The sequence below is a fragment of the Martes martes genome (assembly GCF_963455335.1).
Source record: "Martes martes genome assembly, chromosome: 14".
Taxonomy (NCBI): Eukaryota; Metazoa; Chordata; class Mammalia; order Carnivora; family Mustelidae; genus Martes; species Martes martes.
Window position 1 is genome coordinate 15154854 of NC_137902.1, and position 17834 is coordinate 15172687.

General features: G+C 32.1%; 1 protein-coding gene across 1 annotated transcript in view; it reads right to left on the reverse strand.

Moving 5' to 3' along the window:
- Positions 1-17834, reverse strand: part of ATRNL1 (attractin like 1) — a gene marked incomplete at its 5' end in the record, with an annotated part of 807401 nt that overhangs the window by 704087 nt on the left and 85480 nt on the right. Inside the window, one exon of the mRNA XM_080822490.1 lies at positions 14948-15131. Coding sequence (XP_080678616.1) covers positions 14948-15131 — 184 coding nt within the window. The remainder of the gene's footprint in view (positions 1-14947; positions 15132-17834) is intronic.

Consider the following 17834-nt stretch of genomic DNA (forward strand, 5'->3'; position numbering starts at 1 on the left):
AGCTATAAAAAAGAATAAAGTAGTAAAACATATCACAGTGTGGATGAAGTCTGAAAATATTATGCTAAGTGAAATAAGCCAGACACAGAAGGTCACATATTGTATATTCCCTTTATATGAATATCAAAAATAGGCAAATCTAGAGACAGAAAGTAGATTAATGGTTTGTAGGAGACAGAGGAAGAGTGCTTAGGGAGGTATATGATTTCTTTTGGGGGGGATAGAAATATTCTGGAATTAGTCATGATGGCTGCAAAACATTATAAATATACTAAAAACCACTGAATTGTACACTTTAAAAATGGTCAAAATGGAGAATATTGTTACATGAAGTTTGTCAACAAAAATTATTTTAAAAAATCATGCAAGGAATTATTCTGGTATTCTACCAAAAATTTAAAAAGTGAATCTAATCATGAAGAAACATTCCAGATTGGGTAAATTCTTCAAGAGAAAGACTGAAATCGTCTCAGATTAAAAAAGACTAAAAAGGCATGACCACTAAACACATGGTGATCTTAGATATAATCCTAGATCAGGAAAGGACATCAAAACCTGGCAAGGAAAAAAATATCAAAACCTAAGTAGGATAGTATAAGAAGGGAAAACCACAGGCAATTTCACCTGTGAACATACATGCAAAATTTATTAAGAAATCAAATTCAGCCATAAAAAAGTGTTACCCTTTTTATAAAAGATAATAGGGTCATTAGGAAAGATGAATAAAATGTACAGGCTGGACTAGTAAATTTTATTAATGTTATTCCCTAAATTTGATACCTATATTGTGATTATGGGAGAGAATGTCCTTGTTTTTTAGTAAATAAGTATAAAAATATTTAGGTTTAAAGTGACATCATGTCAACAACTCACTATTAATTGAGAAAAAAATAATAAATGATAGATAATAGATGGTTAAGTAGATAATTAGATAGTGCTTAAAAATAATTAAAAGGGAACATAACTACAAATGTTGCTAATATTGAAGATTCTAAGTGAACATAATGAACACACCTCTATAACAATTTAACAGAACATTGATTTCCTCAATAAATTCCCAAAAATAGGTCTCATCAAAACTTAAGAACTAATTATAGCATCTAAATAGGTTTATAGCCATTATATATGTTGGACATAGTACCTAAATACTACACATAAAGTTGTTTTCTAACACCTGACTTGAAGGTTATCATCATAAAATATTCAGAAAAAAATACTCCCAGTCTTATACATACTGTTCCAAAGTATAAAAAGGAGTAGTCCCCAACCCATTTGATAAGGCCCACATAATCTTACCACCAAAGAACTGACAAGAATATGCAAGAAAACCACATGCAAATCTGTTGACATCAGTGCAAAAATGTTTATCAAAATGTTAGCAAGCCAAAAAACAAGTAATATTTATTGACTCAATTTGACTTAACCCAAATTAGGTTAATAATAACATAATTAAAGAAATTACCCATAGTAAATTATTAACTAGAAAAATCAGATAAATATTCCCCAAAATATCTTTGATAGAATCCATCCATTCATGATATAAGCCTTTAGGAAACCAGGAAAAAAAGGCTCTTTCTTAACATCTACAAAACCCATAGTGAACATCATTCTTACTGGACAACACCAAAAGCATTTCGTTAAAGCTCAGAACTAATAAAGGATGCCTGTTAATTTCTATTCAACATTGAACTGGAGATGGTTGCTGAAATGATAAGGTAAGAAAAATAAAAAGTTGTAAGACCCAAAAAGAAAGAAACAAAGCTATCATTATTTGCATATAATCTGATCATCTATTATAAAAAATGAGAAATATCTACACATAAGTTACTAAAATACAGCAAGTTGTTAGACACAAAAGTAATATAAAAAACTGCCTCTCCATATATCAGCCCAAAAAGAAATAAAAAGATAATGTATGGTTGAATAGAATCCCTCAAAACTCAAGTCTACCTTGAATCTCTGAACAAGACCTTATTTGGAAATAATCTTTGCAGACTTAATTAGTTAAGTAAAATAAGGTCTTACTAGATTAGGGTGACCCCTAAGTCCCATAATTGGTGTCTTTATAAGAAGGCCACGTGAAAACACATATACGAACACACAGAAAGAAGGCAATGGAAAGACAGAGGCAGAGACTAGAGTGATGAATGGAGTTACAACCAAAGAACACCCAGGACTTCTCAGAGTTAACCAGATGCTGGAAAAGGTAAGAAAGGACTTCCCCAGAGCCATTAGAGAAAGTGTAGCCCAGCTGACACCTTGATTTCCATTCTGGTGTCTAGCTTACGGAATTGTGAGAGTATAAATTGTGCTAATTTTTCATCTCAGCCTTCAAAAGCTAACAGAGATATCGTTTAAAAAATATCAAAAATATCAAACACCTAGCAATAATTCTAACAAAAATTTATTAGAATTACAGACCATTAAAGGAATGGTCTGGGACAAATGGATATCCACATTTAAAAAAAAAAAAAAAAAAGATCCCTATCCAGTTGGATTCAAACTAAATGTGAGGGGCAAAACTATAAAATGATATAAAATGGTAGGAAAATAGAAAATATCAAGGTAAGGAAGTATTATTTATGCACAACACAAAATACAACCCACAAAAGAAAATATTTATCATTTCTATATTTAAATTAAGAAGTTCCATTCATTAAACACTATACAAAGAGAAGAATGAAAATCCATGATCCAAGAGAAAGCAGGTTTGCAAAGTAGAAGACTAACAAAGGATTAATATCAAAAAGAAGGATACACAAAATAACCAGTATGACAAAACAAGAAGAAGAAATATATGGACGATAAACATGAAAAGATGTTTCACCTCTTTAGTAATCAGGGAAAATCAAATGAAAACCAAATGGGAACATCATTTCACACCCATCATGTTGACAAAATTTATTTTAAAACTCAAACATCACATTTTGGAGAAATTGTAGAGAACTGGAAACTCCCGTTCATGACTGGTAAGTGTATAAATTAGTGAAATGATGTTGAAGTATAGTTGGGTAAAACTGAGCATGACATTGCCTATGATCAAGCATTTATAATACTAAGGAAATAGCTTAGAGAAACCTATATATAAAACAAGAGAAGACTAAATAAGAACATATATACTATAACTGTTCATAATACAAAACTTTGCACATTCCAAATACCATCCATGGCAGAAAATACAAAAAGGATCTATTTTCACACTTTAAGTATCTCTCACATAAGACTACAATTGCAGTCTGCCAGCAATTCTACCATACTTTCATACTCTCCTCCTAAACGAACATTTCATACTGCAACTTCTCTCTTCAAACCTCAAATCTCTAATAAATATCCCCAATTCTTTTTTTAAATACAATTAACATAAAACATTGGATTAGTTTCAGGTGTATAAGAGAGTGATTCAACAGCTCTATACCTTATGCTATGCTCACCACAAGTGTAGCTACCATTTGTCACTGAACAGTCACTGAACAATTGTCACTGAACAATACCATTGACTATATTCCCTATGCTGTACCTCATTTACTTAGATTATATACTCCATAACTGAAAGCCTATATCCCCCAATTCCCTTCACCCATTCTGCCCATCCCTCCACCTTCCTAAATATCCCCCATTCTCTCCCAATTGATAACTTCACTTTCTACTTCATTAAGAATAGAAAAGAATCAAATCTTCCCAAGTTCTCATCACTCTACCCATTTTCTTGCACCATATTCATGTAACCTGCCTTTTCTACTATTCCTATGAATAAAATCTCTATGCTCCTAAAACCTATCCTCACTATTTGTGTACACTAGACCCCATGGCTACTTGTTCTAAGTACTTCCTTCTATCAAATTCTTCCCTCTGGCATAATTGTTTTTTTTTTTTTTCTTTTACATACAGTTGATCTTCCCTTTAAGCCAAAAAACAATCATTTCTCCAAACTTAAAAAAAAAAAAGACCTCTTTTGTCCCCACCTCCTTTACCCCCCCACCATTACCCTATTTTTCTCTTTCCCTTAAAACTAAACTCCTAAGAAAATTTACCAGTACTTTTCTCCAAATCCTCTTTCATCCTGATCAGAATCCATGCTGATCAGAGTTTCATTCTATCACTCCACTGGAACTTACTTATATCACCAAAAAACTCCAGCTTGCCAGATCCCATGAATATCTTCCAATTCTCATATTACTTCACCCATTAGCAGCTGCTGATGGGTGACAGATTTTCTCCCTCCTTTGAAACACATTCCTGGCTTCTAGAACATATATTTCCCTGGTTTTCCTGCTCATCTAACTACTCATTCTCAGTCGCCTTTTCTGATTATTTAACCTTACTTCTCTGACCGGAAAATTAGTGTCCAGATGCCCAAACTCCTGTATCTATCCACCTATTAAACAGATCCACTAGGATGTGTAATCTATATCTCAAATTAAATATATCTAACACTGAGCTTCTCATTTTCCTCTACACCAAACCTACTCCTCTCAAAAAATTCACCATCTCCATTAATACCAACTCCATGCTTTCAGGTCTTCAGGCAAAAAGTCTAATTCCTCTTTCAGTTGTTCTCTCTACCACTCTATTTCCAATCCCTTAGTCTATGCAATCTCTCTTGGCTCTACCTTGAAACTATATTCAGAATCTAACCAATCCTCATCACTTGCACATTGCCTCATTGGTCCCAGATGCTATCATCTGTTTCTTAGATTACTACAATAACCTAAATTGTTCTTGCTTCTACTCTTGCATCATAATCACAACACAACAGCCAGAGTGATCCCCTAAAAACCTAAGGCAGAACATCTCACTTCTCTATTCAAAACCCTCCAATGGCTTCCCATATTGCTATAAAAGTCAAAATCCTTATACTGAGCTCGTTGACAGTGTTCCCAATTACTACTTTAAGATCATTTTCTACCATTACATCCAATCAACTCTAAGACCCTCTACTCCAGCTATACTGGCCACCTTGCTATTCCAAATGATAAGCATATTACCATTTCAAGATTTTTGCACTACCTTTCTACTTGCCCCTCAGATTCTGGCATGGCTCCCTCTCCAACCTCTTTCAGGTCTTTCCTCACATATGGCCTTGGTTATGTCTTCTCTCACTACCCTATTTAAATGCAACAACCTAAAACTCATCCTCTTTCCATGCTTTCTCTTTCCTCCATAGCGATTATTATCATTTAAGTATGTTTTATTTACTTCCATTTTTATTATCTACCTCCCTCCATTAAAATATATCTCTAACACATAGATTTGATTTTTATTTATTTTTTTTTTTTAAAGATTTTATTTATTTATTTGAGAGAGAGACAGTGAGAGAGAGCATGAGCGAGGAGAAGGTCAGAGGGAGAAGCAGACTCCCCGTGGAGCTGGGAGCCCGATGCGGGACTCGATCCCGGAACTCCAGGATCATGACCTGAGCCGAAGGCAGTCGTCCAACCAACTGAGCCACCCAGGCGTCCCCATAGATTTGATTTTTAAAAAGATCTCTAAGGAAAGCATAAAAAGTTTAACAATAGAAGCAAAATTCAAAAGAGACAAACTAAGTGAGTGGTTTGTTTGCAAATACATATAAAAAATGGAAAGCAAGGAAATAATTACACAGTATTAAGCATAATGGTTATCTCTTTCAGGGATAATGAAGGGAATGCCATCATGAAGTCACACATGATGGGGGTATTGTAATGTCCTCTTACATAGCTCGGGAAGATAAGGTGTTCACTTCATTATTATTCAAAAACTGTAAATGTATGCTTTCAGATACCATATGCAAGATTCCCTAGTTTATAAAAGAGCACTAGGAAAAAAGTAAGTACTACACATCTCAAAATTACCTTAAAGAGATAAGTATTTCTTCAAATTATCAGTGTGTGATTTTAACCATACTTTCCAAAATTCTAAATCCCATAACATACCATGATGTTTATAAAGACAATAATATTTTTTGCCTATATATTTTGTTCATTTTAATAAGTCTGCTATGCCACTTCTTTATACATATGTATGTGTGTAAATTTCTATTATTTCCCAAATATACATGAACCATAAAATTTCTATCTTCCTTACTGAGGATATCATAAAATTATTCCCAACACAGTACTTGATAGAGTCAACAAGTTTATTGAAAAGATTTCAGACACTCATCATGAAGAGAAATGAGCAAGGATGAACACCATGCTCATCAGTATTTACTAAAAGGTAAGTTAATAACATTTATAAAATTGTCTTATATCACTTTCCAAAGTCTGACAGCTGAAATTTTTGAGAAATCACAAAAACTCAGTAATTTAATAAAATAATTTTGAATCCTTCAATGTAAAAATAACTCCCATTATATCAAATTTAAGAATGTAAAAGAACTCATTTTATGTAATCAGACATAGTATCATTATAAAAACACATTTTAGGTAAATGTGATTCCAAAATTTTTTCAAGTACAGAATTAATATAGTACCACAAAAGTATTATCATTAGACTTGTACTTAACTTTTTAATATTTTTAGAAGTAAAGCTAAAACATATTTTTTCCACTTAAAAAAAATGAAAAAAGATTTCTTAGTTGAACATTGTGGCTGTGAGTTATAAATGATAATATTTAATATGTTCCTTATGTGTTAAAACTTACTGGTCTTTTTCACAGGTTAAAAGAAGACAGCAGTAGAGGAAAGGACCTCAAAGAAGGTCTAGAAAATCCAAGATTTCCACTATCACAGAAAAGCCTCCTACTGTAAGTTCTACAAACGTGTATGTACAAAGAATATTATGTCTTATCTAACAAGGCTAAGAAATCATGACCACAATGGCCTTAGTAACCAAAATCATTACAGCAAAGTTTTAAATCTCTTAAATGATGAAATCAATGAATAGTACATTCCAACAATATATAAGGAATCATTTTTGAGAAATGGGAATTCCTAAAAATACAGGATATTTGATCTCTTTTATTCCTTAAATGTAAAGAAACCAGACTCAACTAGGTCTGAAGTAGTGGAATAGCAGCAATGGCTTTTGGTGTATCAGAACTTTTACATTTCAATCCTTTTCTAACAATGGCGCCAAAAAAAATGTATTTTGGTAACTATATATTAAAAATTGAACCTCTTGGGACACCTGGGTGGCTCAGTCCGTTAAGTGTATGTCTTTGGCTCAGGTCATGATCTCAGGGTCCTGGGATCAAGTTCAACATCAGGCTCCCTGCTCAGTGGGGAGCCTGCTTCTTCTTCTCCCTATGCCCCTCCCCCTGCTTGAGCTTGCTCTCTTTCTCTCACAAATACATAAAGAAATTTTTTAAAACCTTGACCCACTTTCATTATTCCAATTATTATAAACCATAAGCATATACTATTAAGCCTACAAAGTCAAATCAAATACAGATTTCTGTTTTTAAATAAACTTTAATAACATGTAAGATACATACCAAAAAGTATACATATTTTAAGGGTATAGTTCAATGAGTTATCACAAAGTGAACACATATGTGTAACCACTCCCGAAGCTTCTCTGTTGCTCATCCCAATCACTACTCAGTTCTTCCTAGCCTAAAATAATCCCTGTTATAACTTCTAAGACCACGGATTAATTTTTCTTGGTGTTAAACTTCATTTAAGTGGAATCATATTATATTCTCCTGTGTCTGACTTCTTTGGTCAACACTATTTTGGTGAGATACAACTGAATGAATGTATACAGAGATGATTCTTTCATTTTCATTATTATATAGCATTCCATTGTAAGAATATATAACTCATCCATTTAAATCAATGATAGATATTTCACCTGTTTTTGATTATTGTTATAAATAAGTTGTCATGAATATTATTCTATATGACTACAGTGCACACATATATGCATTTGTTGGATATAGAACTACAATAGCTACTTCATACATTAAGAGTGTGAGTGTATTCATATTTAGCAGAAAAGATTTTTCCAGAGTACTTCAAACCAATTTATACATATTTGATACTAACAGTCAGGTAAATTTTAGCCATTTAAGTGGATGTGTGGTGATATGTCAATGTTGTCTTAATTTAAATTGTCCTAGTGACAAATAAAGTTGAGCACCTTTTAATATGTATTTTAGCCATCCAAATATCTTTTTTGTGAAATACCTGTTCAAGATTCTTACATATTTTCTATTGAGTTATCTGATATTTTCTTACTGATTGTTAGTGCTTCCTTATATTTTCAGGAAGAGACAGTCTTTTGCTGACTTCCTGTGTTGCAAATACTTTCCGCAGTGCAGATTCCCTTTTCACTTTATTTTTTTATATTTTTAAACATACGTATTTCAGTTTATCACTTTTTGCTTACTAGTAGGATTTAAATAATAAGTATTTAAGGGGTGCCTGGGTGGCTCAGTCAGTTAAGCATCTGACTTTGCCCAGGTCATGATCCCAGGTCCTGGGATCGAGCCCTACATTGGGCTCCTTCTCCTTGCTCAGAAGGGAGCCTTCTACTCCCTCTCCCTCTGCTTGCTGCTCCCCTGCTTGTGCTGACTCTCTCTCTCTGTCAAATAAATAAAATCTTTAAAAAAAAAAAAAGGGAAATTATTTAAATCTACCTTAAAAGTCTTTCTTTACCAATGATATAAAAATATTTGCCTATGTCATCTTGTACAACACTTATTATTTTGCCTTCCATATTTGGATCCACAATCGATCTGAAACTGATTTTTGTGTATGGTATGAAGTAGGGCCCAATATTCATTTTTTTCAATTGTATATTTTACTGGTCCACAACAATTTATCACAAAAACAGCTCTGTAGTTCACCTTTGTCACAACTTAGATGTCCACAAATATGTAAGTCTGCCTATGGAACTCCTATTTGCCACATTGGTCTACTTCATTATCTTTGCAACAACACTTAACTACCATCTCAAAATCATGAGATCTGGTAGAGAAGTCCTCTAGCTTTGTTCTTCTTAAACTTTGTTTCAGCTATAGTTGGTCATTTACATTTTCATATAAATTTTAGAATATGCACATCAACTTCTAAAAAAATACTTGCTATGATTTTGTTTGGGATTACACTAAATTTACAGGATCAATCTGAGCAAAAGAGAGATCTCTACAGGGGTGCCTGGGTGGCTGACACAGTTAAGTATCTGTCTTTGGTTCACAAGGTCATGATCTCGGAGTCCTGGGATCAAGCCCTGTATCCAGCTCCCCGTTCAGCAGGGAGTCTGCTTGTCTATCTCCCTCTCTTTTTGCCTCTACCCCCAACACGCTCATGCACACACTTGTACTCTCTCTCTCAAACAGATAAAAATCCTAAAAAAAACAACAACAAAAAAAAGACATCTCTACACTATTCCGTTCTCCTAACAATTATCATAAAGTAACCTCCATTTATTTGGCTCTTATTTATTTCTCACTTAAATAAGGTTTTTAATTTTCTGTGTAAAGTTCCTACATACATGTCATTGCATTTACTCCATAGTTGTTAATGTTCTTATGGTAGCATAAATTGTATTGCTTTTAAGTAACTGTTTCCCAATCAATTTTATTGATTTGGGGTAACTATATGGATCATCTTTATCATGTTTCTTTTCTATTTCATTAATTTTGTTATCTCATATTCTTTTTCTTATCTTTATTTATATTATTCTTCTTTTGGGACTAATCTATCATTTTTTCTAACTTCTTGAGATTATGTTTATAACACTGATTCTCGGGCTTTTTAAAAATCTTTTCTAGGGGCGCCTGGGTGGCTCAGTGGTTTAATCCTCTGCCTTCGGCTCAGGTCATGATCTCGGGGTCCTGGGATCGAGCCCCGCATCAGGCTCTCTGCTCAGCGGGAGCCTGCTTCCCCTTCTCTCTGTCTGCCTCTCTGCCTAGCTCTGATTTCTCTCTGTCAAATAAATAAAAAAAAATTTAAAAAAAAATTAAAAAAAAATCTTTTCTAATAAATGCATTTAAAGTTATAAATGTCCTTCTTTGTGGCATCATACACATTTTGATCTGTCATCATTCCATACAAAATATTTTCTAATTTTAGTATAATTCCTTTGACCAGTTAGTTTTAAGAAATTTATTAATTCCAGACATCTTAGGGATTTTCTAGTTCTGTGTTTATTTCATTGTGATCAATTACTTTGTATAATTTGAATCTTTTTAAATTTGTTGAGACTTGCATTAAAACGCTTATGGTAAATTTTGGAAAATGTTCCATATGTACTTGAAAACAGGACATATTCTGCAATTATAAGATAATATGCTCTCAAATACTGAAGAACACAAAATTATTAGACTGCTGAAATCATTCATATCTTTTCTGTTTTTTGTTTTTTGTCTCGTTGTGCTATCAGTCCCCAAGATAACTGGATTAAAAACATCCCGATATAATCTGTCCTCATTTGTTCCGTCATTTTTTTGCTTTATTTGACACATGTTATAAGGTACATATAAATTCACTGTTCTATCTTCCAGGTAGATGCCTGACTTAAATTCTTATCTGTCTAGTATTAGTAAAGTTATACCAACTTTCTTTTGTTTAGCAATTGTGTATCTTTTTTCAATTCTTTTCAATTTTTCCAAATATTTTTAGATTTTTGTATCTCTTCTAAGCAGCATATGGCTAGGTTTTGCTTTATACAAAGTCCAAAAAATCCTTAGCTTTTCATTGAAATATTTAGCCTCTTACATTTACTGTGATTTGGAATATTTATTCCCTTACATTTAGTGTAATTATTGACATATCTGGAGTTAAATACACTTCCTACTTCCTTTACAAGTATCCCAACTAGACTTTGTCCTATTCCATTCCTTTCTTGTCTTCCTCCAAATCCATTAAGTAGTATTCTTATTTTCCTTCCTATTAGCTTGTTAGATATGAAGTTCTACTTTTATTTTTGTTGCTTAATAATTACAATATGAATCCTTAGTTATTTAAGTACTATAAACTACTTCTCTTACCAATTCCCACATGTAACAAAAACCCTAGTATTTTGAACATCATTTACCCTTCTTCCTGACTTATGAGATGTTATTATCATGCATTCAAATTATATATCCATTTAAGCCTCTATTATTTTTATAGTTTAATATAACAAATAATTATTTCAATTTACTCTTAAGTTCTCTATTCATTCCAGTATCTGGGAACATTTTTCTTTTACTTCAATAGCATTTTCTTTTAGTATCTCCTTTATTGGAGGTCTGTTCTTGTCAGATTCCTTTAACTCTTGTTTTTCTGAAAAATATCTTTATTTTGCTTTCATTTCTTAAAGATATTTCACTAGTTGCAAAATTTTAGGTTGATGATTCTTTCCTTTCAGCAATTTGAAGACCACGTTTTCTAGATTTCATTTTTTCAGTTAAGAAATCAATTGTCAGTCTATGGGCACCTCGGTGGTTCAGTCAGTAAAGCATCTGCCTTGGGCTCAGGTCACAATCCCAAGGTCCTGGGACTGAGCCCTGCATGAGGCTCCTTGCTCAGCAGGGAAGTCTGCTTCTCCCACTCTCTCTCTGTTCCTTCCCCAGCTCATGCTCTCTCTCATTCTCTCTCAACTAAATAAATAAAAGCTTTATAGGAGGGGAGGGAGGGAGGAAGGGAGGGAGAGAGAGAGAGGAAGGAAGAAAGGAAGGAAGAGAGGAAGGAACAGAGAAATGAAGGGAGGAAGGAATCAGTTGTCAGTCTTAATATAGTTCCTTTAAAGAGTATGACTTTTTTTCCATTGGCTGCTTTAAAATTTTTCCCTTCATGTTTGGATTTTCATCACATGATATTTCTAAGTATACGTCTCTTTTTATTGTGTTGCGCATAGAATTTTTCCAATTTGTAGCTTGATGTTTTTTGTCACTTTTGAAAATACTCAGTCATTAAGACTTCAAATAGTGCTCTACATTATTTTCTAACTTTTCTTCCTCTGGACTCCAATTACATGCATGTTAGACCATTTCTACAGGTCCTTAATATTTCCTTCACTATTTTATTTTTCATTCTTCTCTTTCTTTATTTCAGTACGGGTATTTCATTCTGATCTTCCATTTCATTAATTCCCTCCTCAGCTGTATCTAACCTGTTGTTAAACCCATCTAAGGAATTCTTAATTCATTTAATGTATTCTTCATTTCTAAAATTTCCATTTGATTCTTTAGTAAAAGTTTCCCCTTGTTTCCTAATACTTTCTACCTTTTATGTTAAAGTTTCTGTCTGAAAACACCATTATCCTATAGCTATGCTTCTAAAGGCTGTTTTCTTCCTATCTTGTCTTTTTCTAAGACTTATTATTGTTTCATTTTGTATCAGATTTTGCATATGTTTTTTGAAGAAATAATTTGAGGCTCTGTGTGATATTATCTTCCTCAAGAGAGGATTTACTTTTGTTCTGCCAGCTACTTAGTTTATGAGCAGATCACCATAATCCAATGATTCAAAGTGGACTTATCCACACTATTAGGCCTAGAACTTCAGGGAGTAAACCAAATCCTTAAGTGTATAGCTAAGTCCATCTTCATTAGCACACTTGGAAATCCAATTTTATTCCTCCATATTAATTGACAAAACTTCTGCTCAGTTTCTTAGACAGCTTTCAGGATTTATTATCATCTAAAGGGAAAATAGTTTCACAAAATGCCAATTTTACCTCCCTTGACATTCCACCTCTCCTAAATCTTGACCCACAGATTCTCACTGCCTTGATAGCTCTTAGGTGCCTAAAAAGTTGTAATTCCTAATTCTTCTCAGTGGAAAAAATATTCCAAAATAATCCATTACACAAATGAAAAAGAATTCCTCCAAACACCCATTTACTAATACTTCAACAAAGTAGCCTATCTATTAAACTATATCTACTAAAAAATAAAACTAGTTCTGAGGTGATAAAAACTTAAAAATCAATCTGTACAACAGATATAGATTAGTGACATTTTTTAATTATATCACATTTGACAAATAAACCTATACATACTAATTTGCTATATGATAGCAAACTTTAAAGTTAAGCTAAGAAGTATCAAAACTTTAAGAATAATAGAAAAATACTTTAGTACTCACTAATAATTTTATGATGTTTTTTAAAAACACAGAAACCAGTAAAATATTAAAGTATCATATGTATCTATAATATATATCTAATAAGGTACTAAAAATAATTTGCAAATTATTTCAATAAATTCTCCTAAGGAATAAGTATCCAAAGGTATTTGTACATATACTAAAATTGCCAAGATTGATAATTACATTCTTCTACATAAAAGTTTACTATGGGAAACTTTCAGGAAGGGAATCATGTTAAAATCTGAGCAAATCCCATTCAAGTGGTGAGCAACAAATAACTCTCATTTTGACTTCATTCAAATAATACCCATAGTTCTCTTATCCATTCACATCACAAAAATATGTTTAAGCAGATTGATAGTGCCTTAATCACTAAGTCACACTTCCTCTTGCTATCTGAACAAAAAGCCAAAGTTAGAAAGGTTAAAATAGAAAATAAAATGCAATGCAAAAATTATATAAAAGAAAAAAGTGATTTACTAGTTTTACTATTTATAAAAATATAAAGAAAAATAATGTATTGATTAGACAAAAAGTAATAAAAATTACCAAATCATGCAAAGGAAATGTCTCTTTTTTTAATTCCATCTTTCTTTTTCAAAAAAAATAAAATTTAGAATGTATGTTTGAAAGTGAAGGGGACAGAACAAATCAAAATTTGATGAAAAACTCTATTTCATTCAATGCATAAAGTAATTTCATAAGAGTTTAAAGGAATATACAATGTCTTAAAACAACAACAGAATCATTTCCCAGGCTTTACAAAGGTAAATATTTGAGCACAACAAATATTCTATTTTTAAAAAATTCTATTTTCGGGGCACCTGGGTGGCTCAGTGGGTTAAGCCTCTGTCTTCGGCTCAGGTCATGATCTCAGTGTCCTGGGATCGAGCCCCACATCAGGCTCTGTGATCAGCAGGGAGCCTGCTTCCCCCTCTCTCTCTGCCTGCCTCTCTGCCTACTTGTGATCCTCTCTCTATCGAATAAATAAATAGAATCTTTAAAAAAAAAAAAAGAAAACTAAAAAAAAATTCTATTTTAAAACTCATATATATAGAAAAAATAATAATTGAATAGTTAATAATATTTCAAACATAAAAAAGAACATTATGGTTATAAACAGGCAATTCACTAAATAGGAAATACAAGTAGCAAATGAACACTTTTTTACAAAAAGATGCCTAGTCACAACAATAATCTGGGTATGCACAATAAATATCATTAGATACCATGCAAATCCACCTCAACTGCAAAAGGAAAAGAGCCTCACAATTACAAATGTTGGTGGTAATATGAAGAAATAGGGGTATTTACATCTGGCTGGTGAAAGTATACATTACCACAGTGACTTGGGAGTGCAGTTGGGCAACATGTAGTAAAGTTGAGGATGTAAATATCCTCAGACACAACAATTCCACTTTTAAGTATATGTCCTACAAAAACTCTCCCGTATCTGCATGAGGAAACCAGTACAAGATGTACAATGTAACACTGTTTATAACAATAAAAAATGCAAAAGCTTTGCATTTCAAAGGAAATTAGATGATGAAACTGAAGAAATGCTTTTAAAATTACAAATGATATTAAAATATGAATGCAAAGAAAAAATCACAGAGCAAAAAATATCAAAGCTCAAAGTTACATTGGTAAGCAAATTTGCTCATCTGAATTGAACATGAGATCAGCACTTATAAGTAATATATACAGAATAAGCATATCAGAAAATCAGAAAAGATTTTAAAGTCAATCACTTAAAGTGATAATGAATACATAGAAAACGTGTTATTTTGTGCCTTTGCTGTACAAGAGAATTTCATGAGTTGAAATAAACAGGAAAAAAGGACAAAAATGTTTCCCTGAAAATATTTAATAAACACCACTATTATACAAATATAAAATAAAATAGTGACAAAGTTTCTCATCATACTTTTACCCAATCTACTCACCAAGTCTTAGTGTTAACTTCATACTTATAAAGATCATCTACCAATCCATATTTATTGCCTGGTAATGCTTTATAGCCTCCATGAACATAAATGGACTTTGTTATTTCATCATACACACTGGTATGGCCATATCCACCTTGAACAATAGCTCCTTTAGTTTCTGGAACAAGCCAAGTGTTTGATGCTGTAAATGAAAGAAGATAAACCATGAACTTCGAGGAGTATTTAAAAATATAACTAATATATCACCAAACTACCAATAAGTAAATTCCAATAGCACATTTTACGAATAAATTAAGTATAATTAATATTCATTTAATCAAAGAACAATTATTAAATAGATGTTAGTTACTATGTTAGATGCTAGAGATTAAAGTTGAGTAAGACTGGTTTTTCTGTGGATTAAATTCTGAAATATTAAAAATGCCAAATTTTTAGATGTGCAACAGGAAAAGGAAAACTTTATTCTCACATACATTTCTGTATTTCTAAACAGCCCTGAGAGAAAGACTAAGAAATAGCTTGAAGAAAGCCACCAAAAGTTTAAAAGTTGGTAAGTGGAACAAAATGATATAGACTCTTTTCTTCCTCTCCCCCCAATTAAGTACAACAACAGACACTGGAAACAGTGCAAGAGACAAATCTGAAAAGTGTAAAGGCAGACTGGTTACAGACTCCAGGACTAGATCAATGAAATACAAGCAAGAAAAAAGAAAGAAAGAAATAAAGAAACCCACACCAAGGAATAGCATTAAGTAATAAAGATGTATAACCTGAAAAACAAAAATAAGAATTACAACTAATTTCTTATCAGAAAGAATGTAAGTCAGAAGATAATAAAGTCTAACATTTTTAAACTACTTAGAAGGTGTAAAAAAATCTGTCAACCTAGAATTCTCTACCAAAAAAAAAAAAAAAAGTAACTATCAAGATAGAATTCTATATGCAACAAAGTATTTTCCAAAGATGAAACAAAACTTTCTCAGACAAAAAAAAAAAAAGAGAGAGAGAGAGAGATAATGTACTACTCCAGACTTGCCCTACAAGAGATGACAAAAGAATTTCTTTAAGCTGAATGAAAATAACAGTCGATACCAGACAGAACTTAGATTTATATATATGAATGAAGACTACAAGAAAGGTCGCTAGGTGGGTAAATATAAAAGACATAATTTCTCCTTTTTTTGTCTCCCTAAAATGATAAATTATTTTCTAAAACAAAAAGCATAACAATTTATGATGATGTTCATATCATATGAGACATAATATTAGCACAAAGGAAAAGAGAAGAAATATAGGAAATTCAGAGGTTCTAACACTATATGTGAAGTGGTAGAACATTATTTAAAGGTAGAATCTGATACATTGAAAACGTATATTTTAATCCCTAGAGCAACCTCAAAAAAATAAATAAATAAAACAAAAAGGTATAGTTAATAAATTAATGGTCCTACAGATTCAAGAAGCTGAAAAAATCACAAACAGGTCAAACTGAAAGAAATCTAGACCTAAACACATCACAATCAAGCTGCTAAACACTCAAAATGAACAAAACATCTCAGAAGCAGTTATAGAAAAACAACAAATTACATTTTGAATGACTGTGATTTTCATCCTAAGAAACCATAGAGGCCAGAAGAAGTACCAGCACTTTTTAAAGTGCCAAAAAATAACTGTAACTCAGAACTCCATGATAAGCAAAACCATCCTTCAGGGATGATTGTGAAATAAAAAGATCCTCAGATATAAAAAAATAAGATAATCTATATCCAGCAGATCTACTCTAAAAGACATGCTAAAGAAGCTGTTCAAACAGATGATAACAGAAATGATAACAGAAGATAACTTGGAATGAAGGCAGACAATTTACTTCAGGGACCTGAAAATTCTAATTATATAAATACCTAATAACAAAACACCTAAATGTATGAAGCAAAAACTGATAGAACCAAAAAATTCAATACTTATATCCACAACCATAAATGGAGGTTTCTATATTAGTCTTTCAGTAACTAAGGAAAACACTAAACAAAATACCTATATTGAACAATCATCATCATGCATTTGGCATTCATAGAACACCCCAACCAACAGCAGCGGAAGACACACCCTTTTTAATTGACACTTAACATTCACCAAGATAGATCATATTCTCAGAAGACTCACAAAAATTTTAATAGCAAAATATAGTCTCTGACAACAGCTAAATGAAATAAGAAATAATGACAAGAAAGAGACCTGAAAAATCTTCATCTATTTGGATAAAACTCAGTACTACTAAACAACCTAGGAGCCAGCAAAAAGAAAAAAAAAAAAAACTCACGAAGAAAATTAGAAAATATTTTGAATTAAATGGAAACAAAAATACATTTCACTATGCAGGAGACAGCTTAAGCAATCACTCTCAAAGATGGTTCCTTGACAGCAGCAAATGACATTACATAGAAACTTTTTAAAAATGAAAGTTTCTTGGCATCAATACTCACATACTAAGAAAATCAGGGGTTAGAACACAGCAATCCATTTTAACAACCATCCAGGTGATTCATAATTATGTATATTAAAGTTTGAGAACCATTAGCTTAGAAAGAAATTTATAGCAATAAACACATATTTTTAAAAAGAAGGAAAATGTCTCAACCAATTCAATGATCTATTCTTCCACAGAGTGAATAAAACCCAAATAAGGAAAGAATATGATAAATAGAGCATTAATCAATAAAAATAGAAAAAAGGAAACAAAAGCAAGTTATTTGAAAATATAAATAAATTTGTTTAACCCATTAATCTCTAGTCAAACTGACAAGAGAGGACACAAATAATTCATATCAGATATCAGATATCATTATACATTTTATAACATTAAAAAGAAGAAGAGAAAAATAAG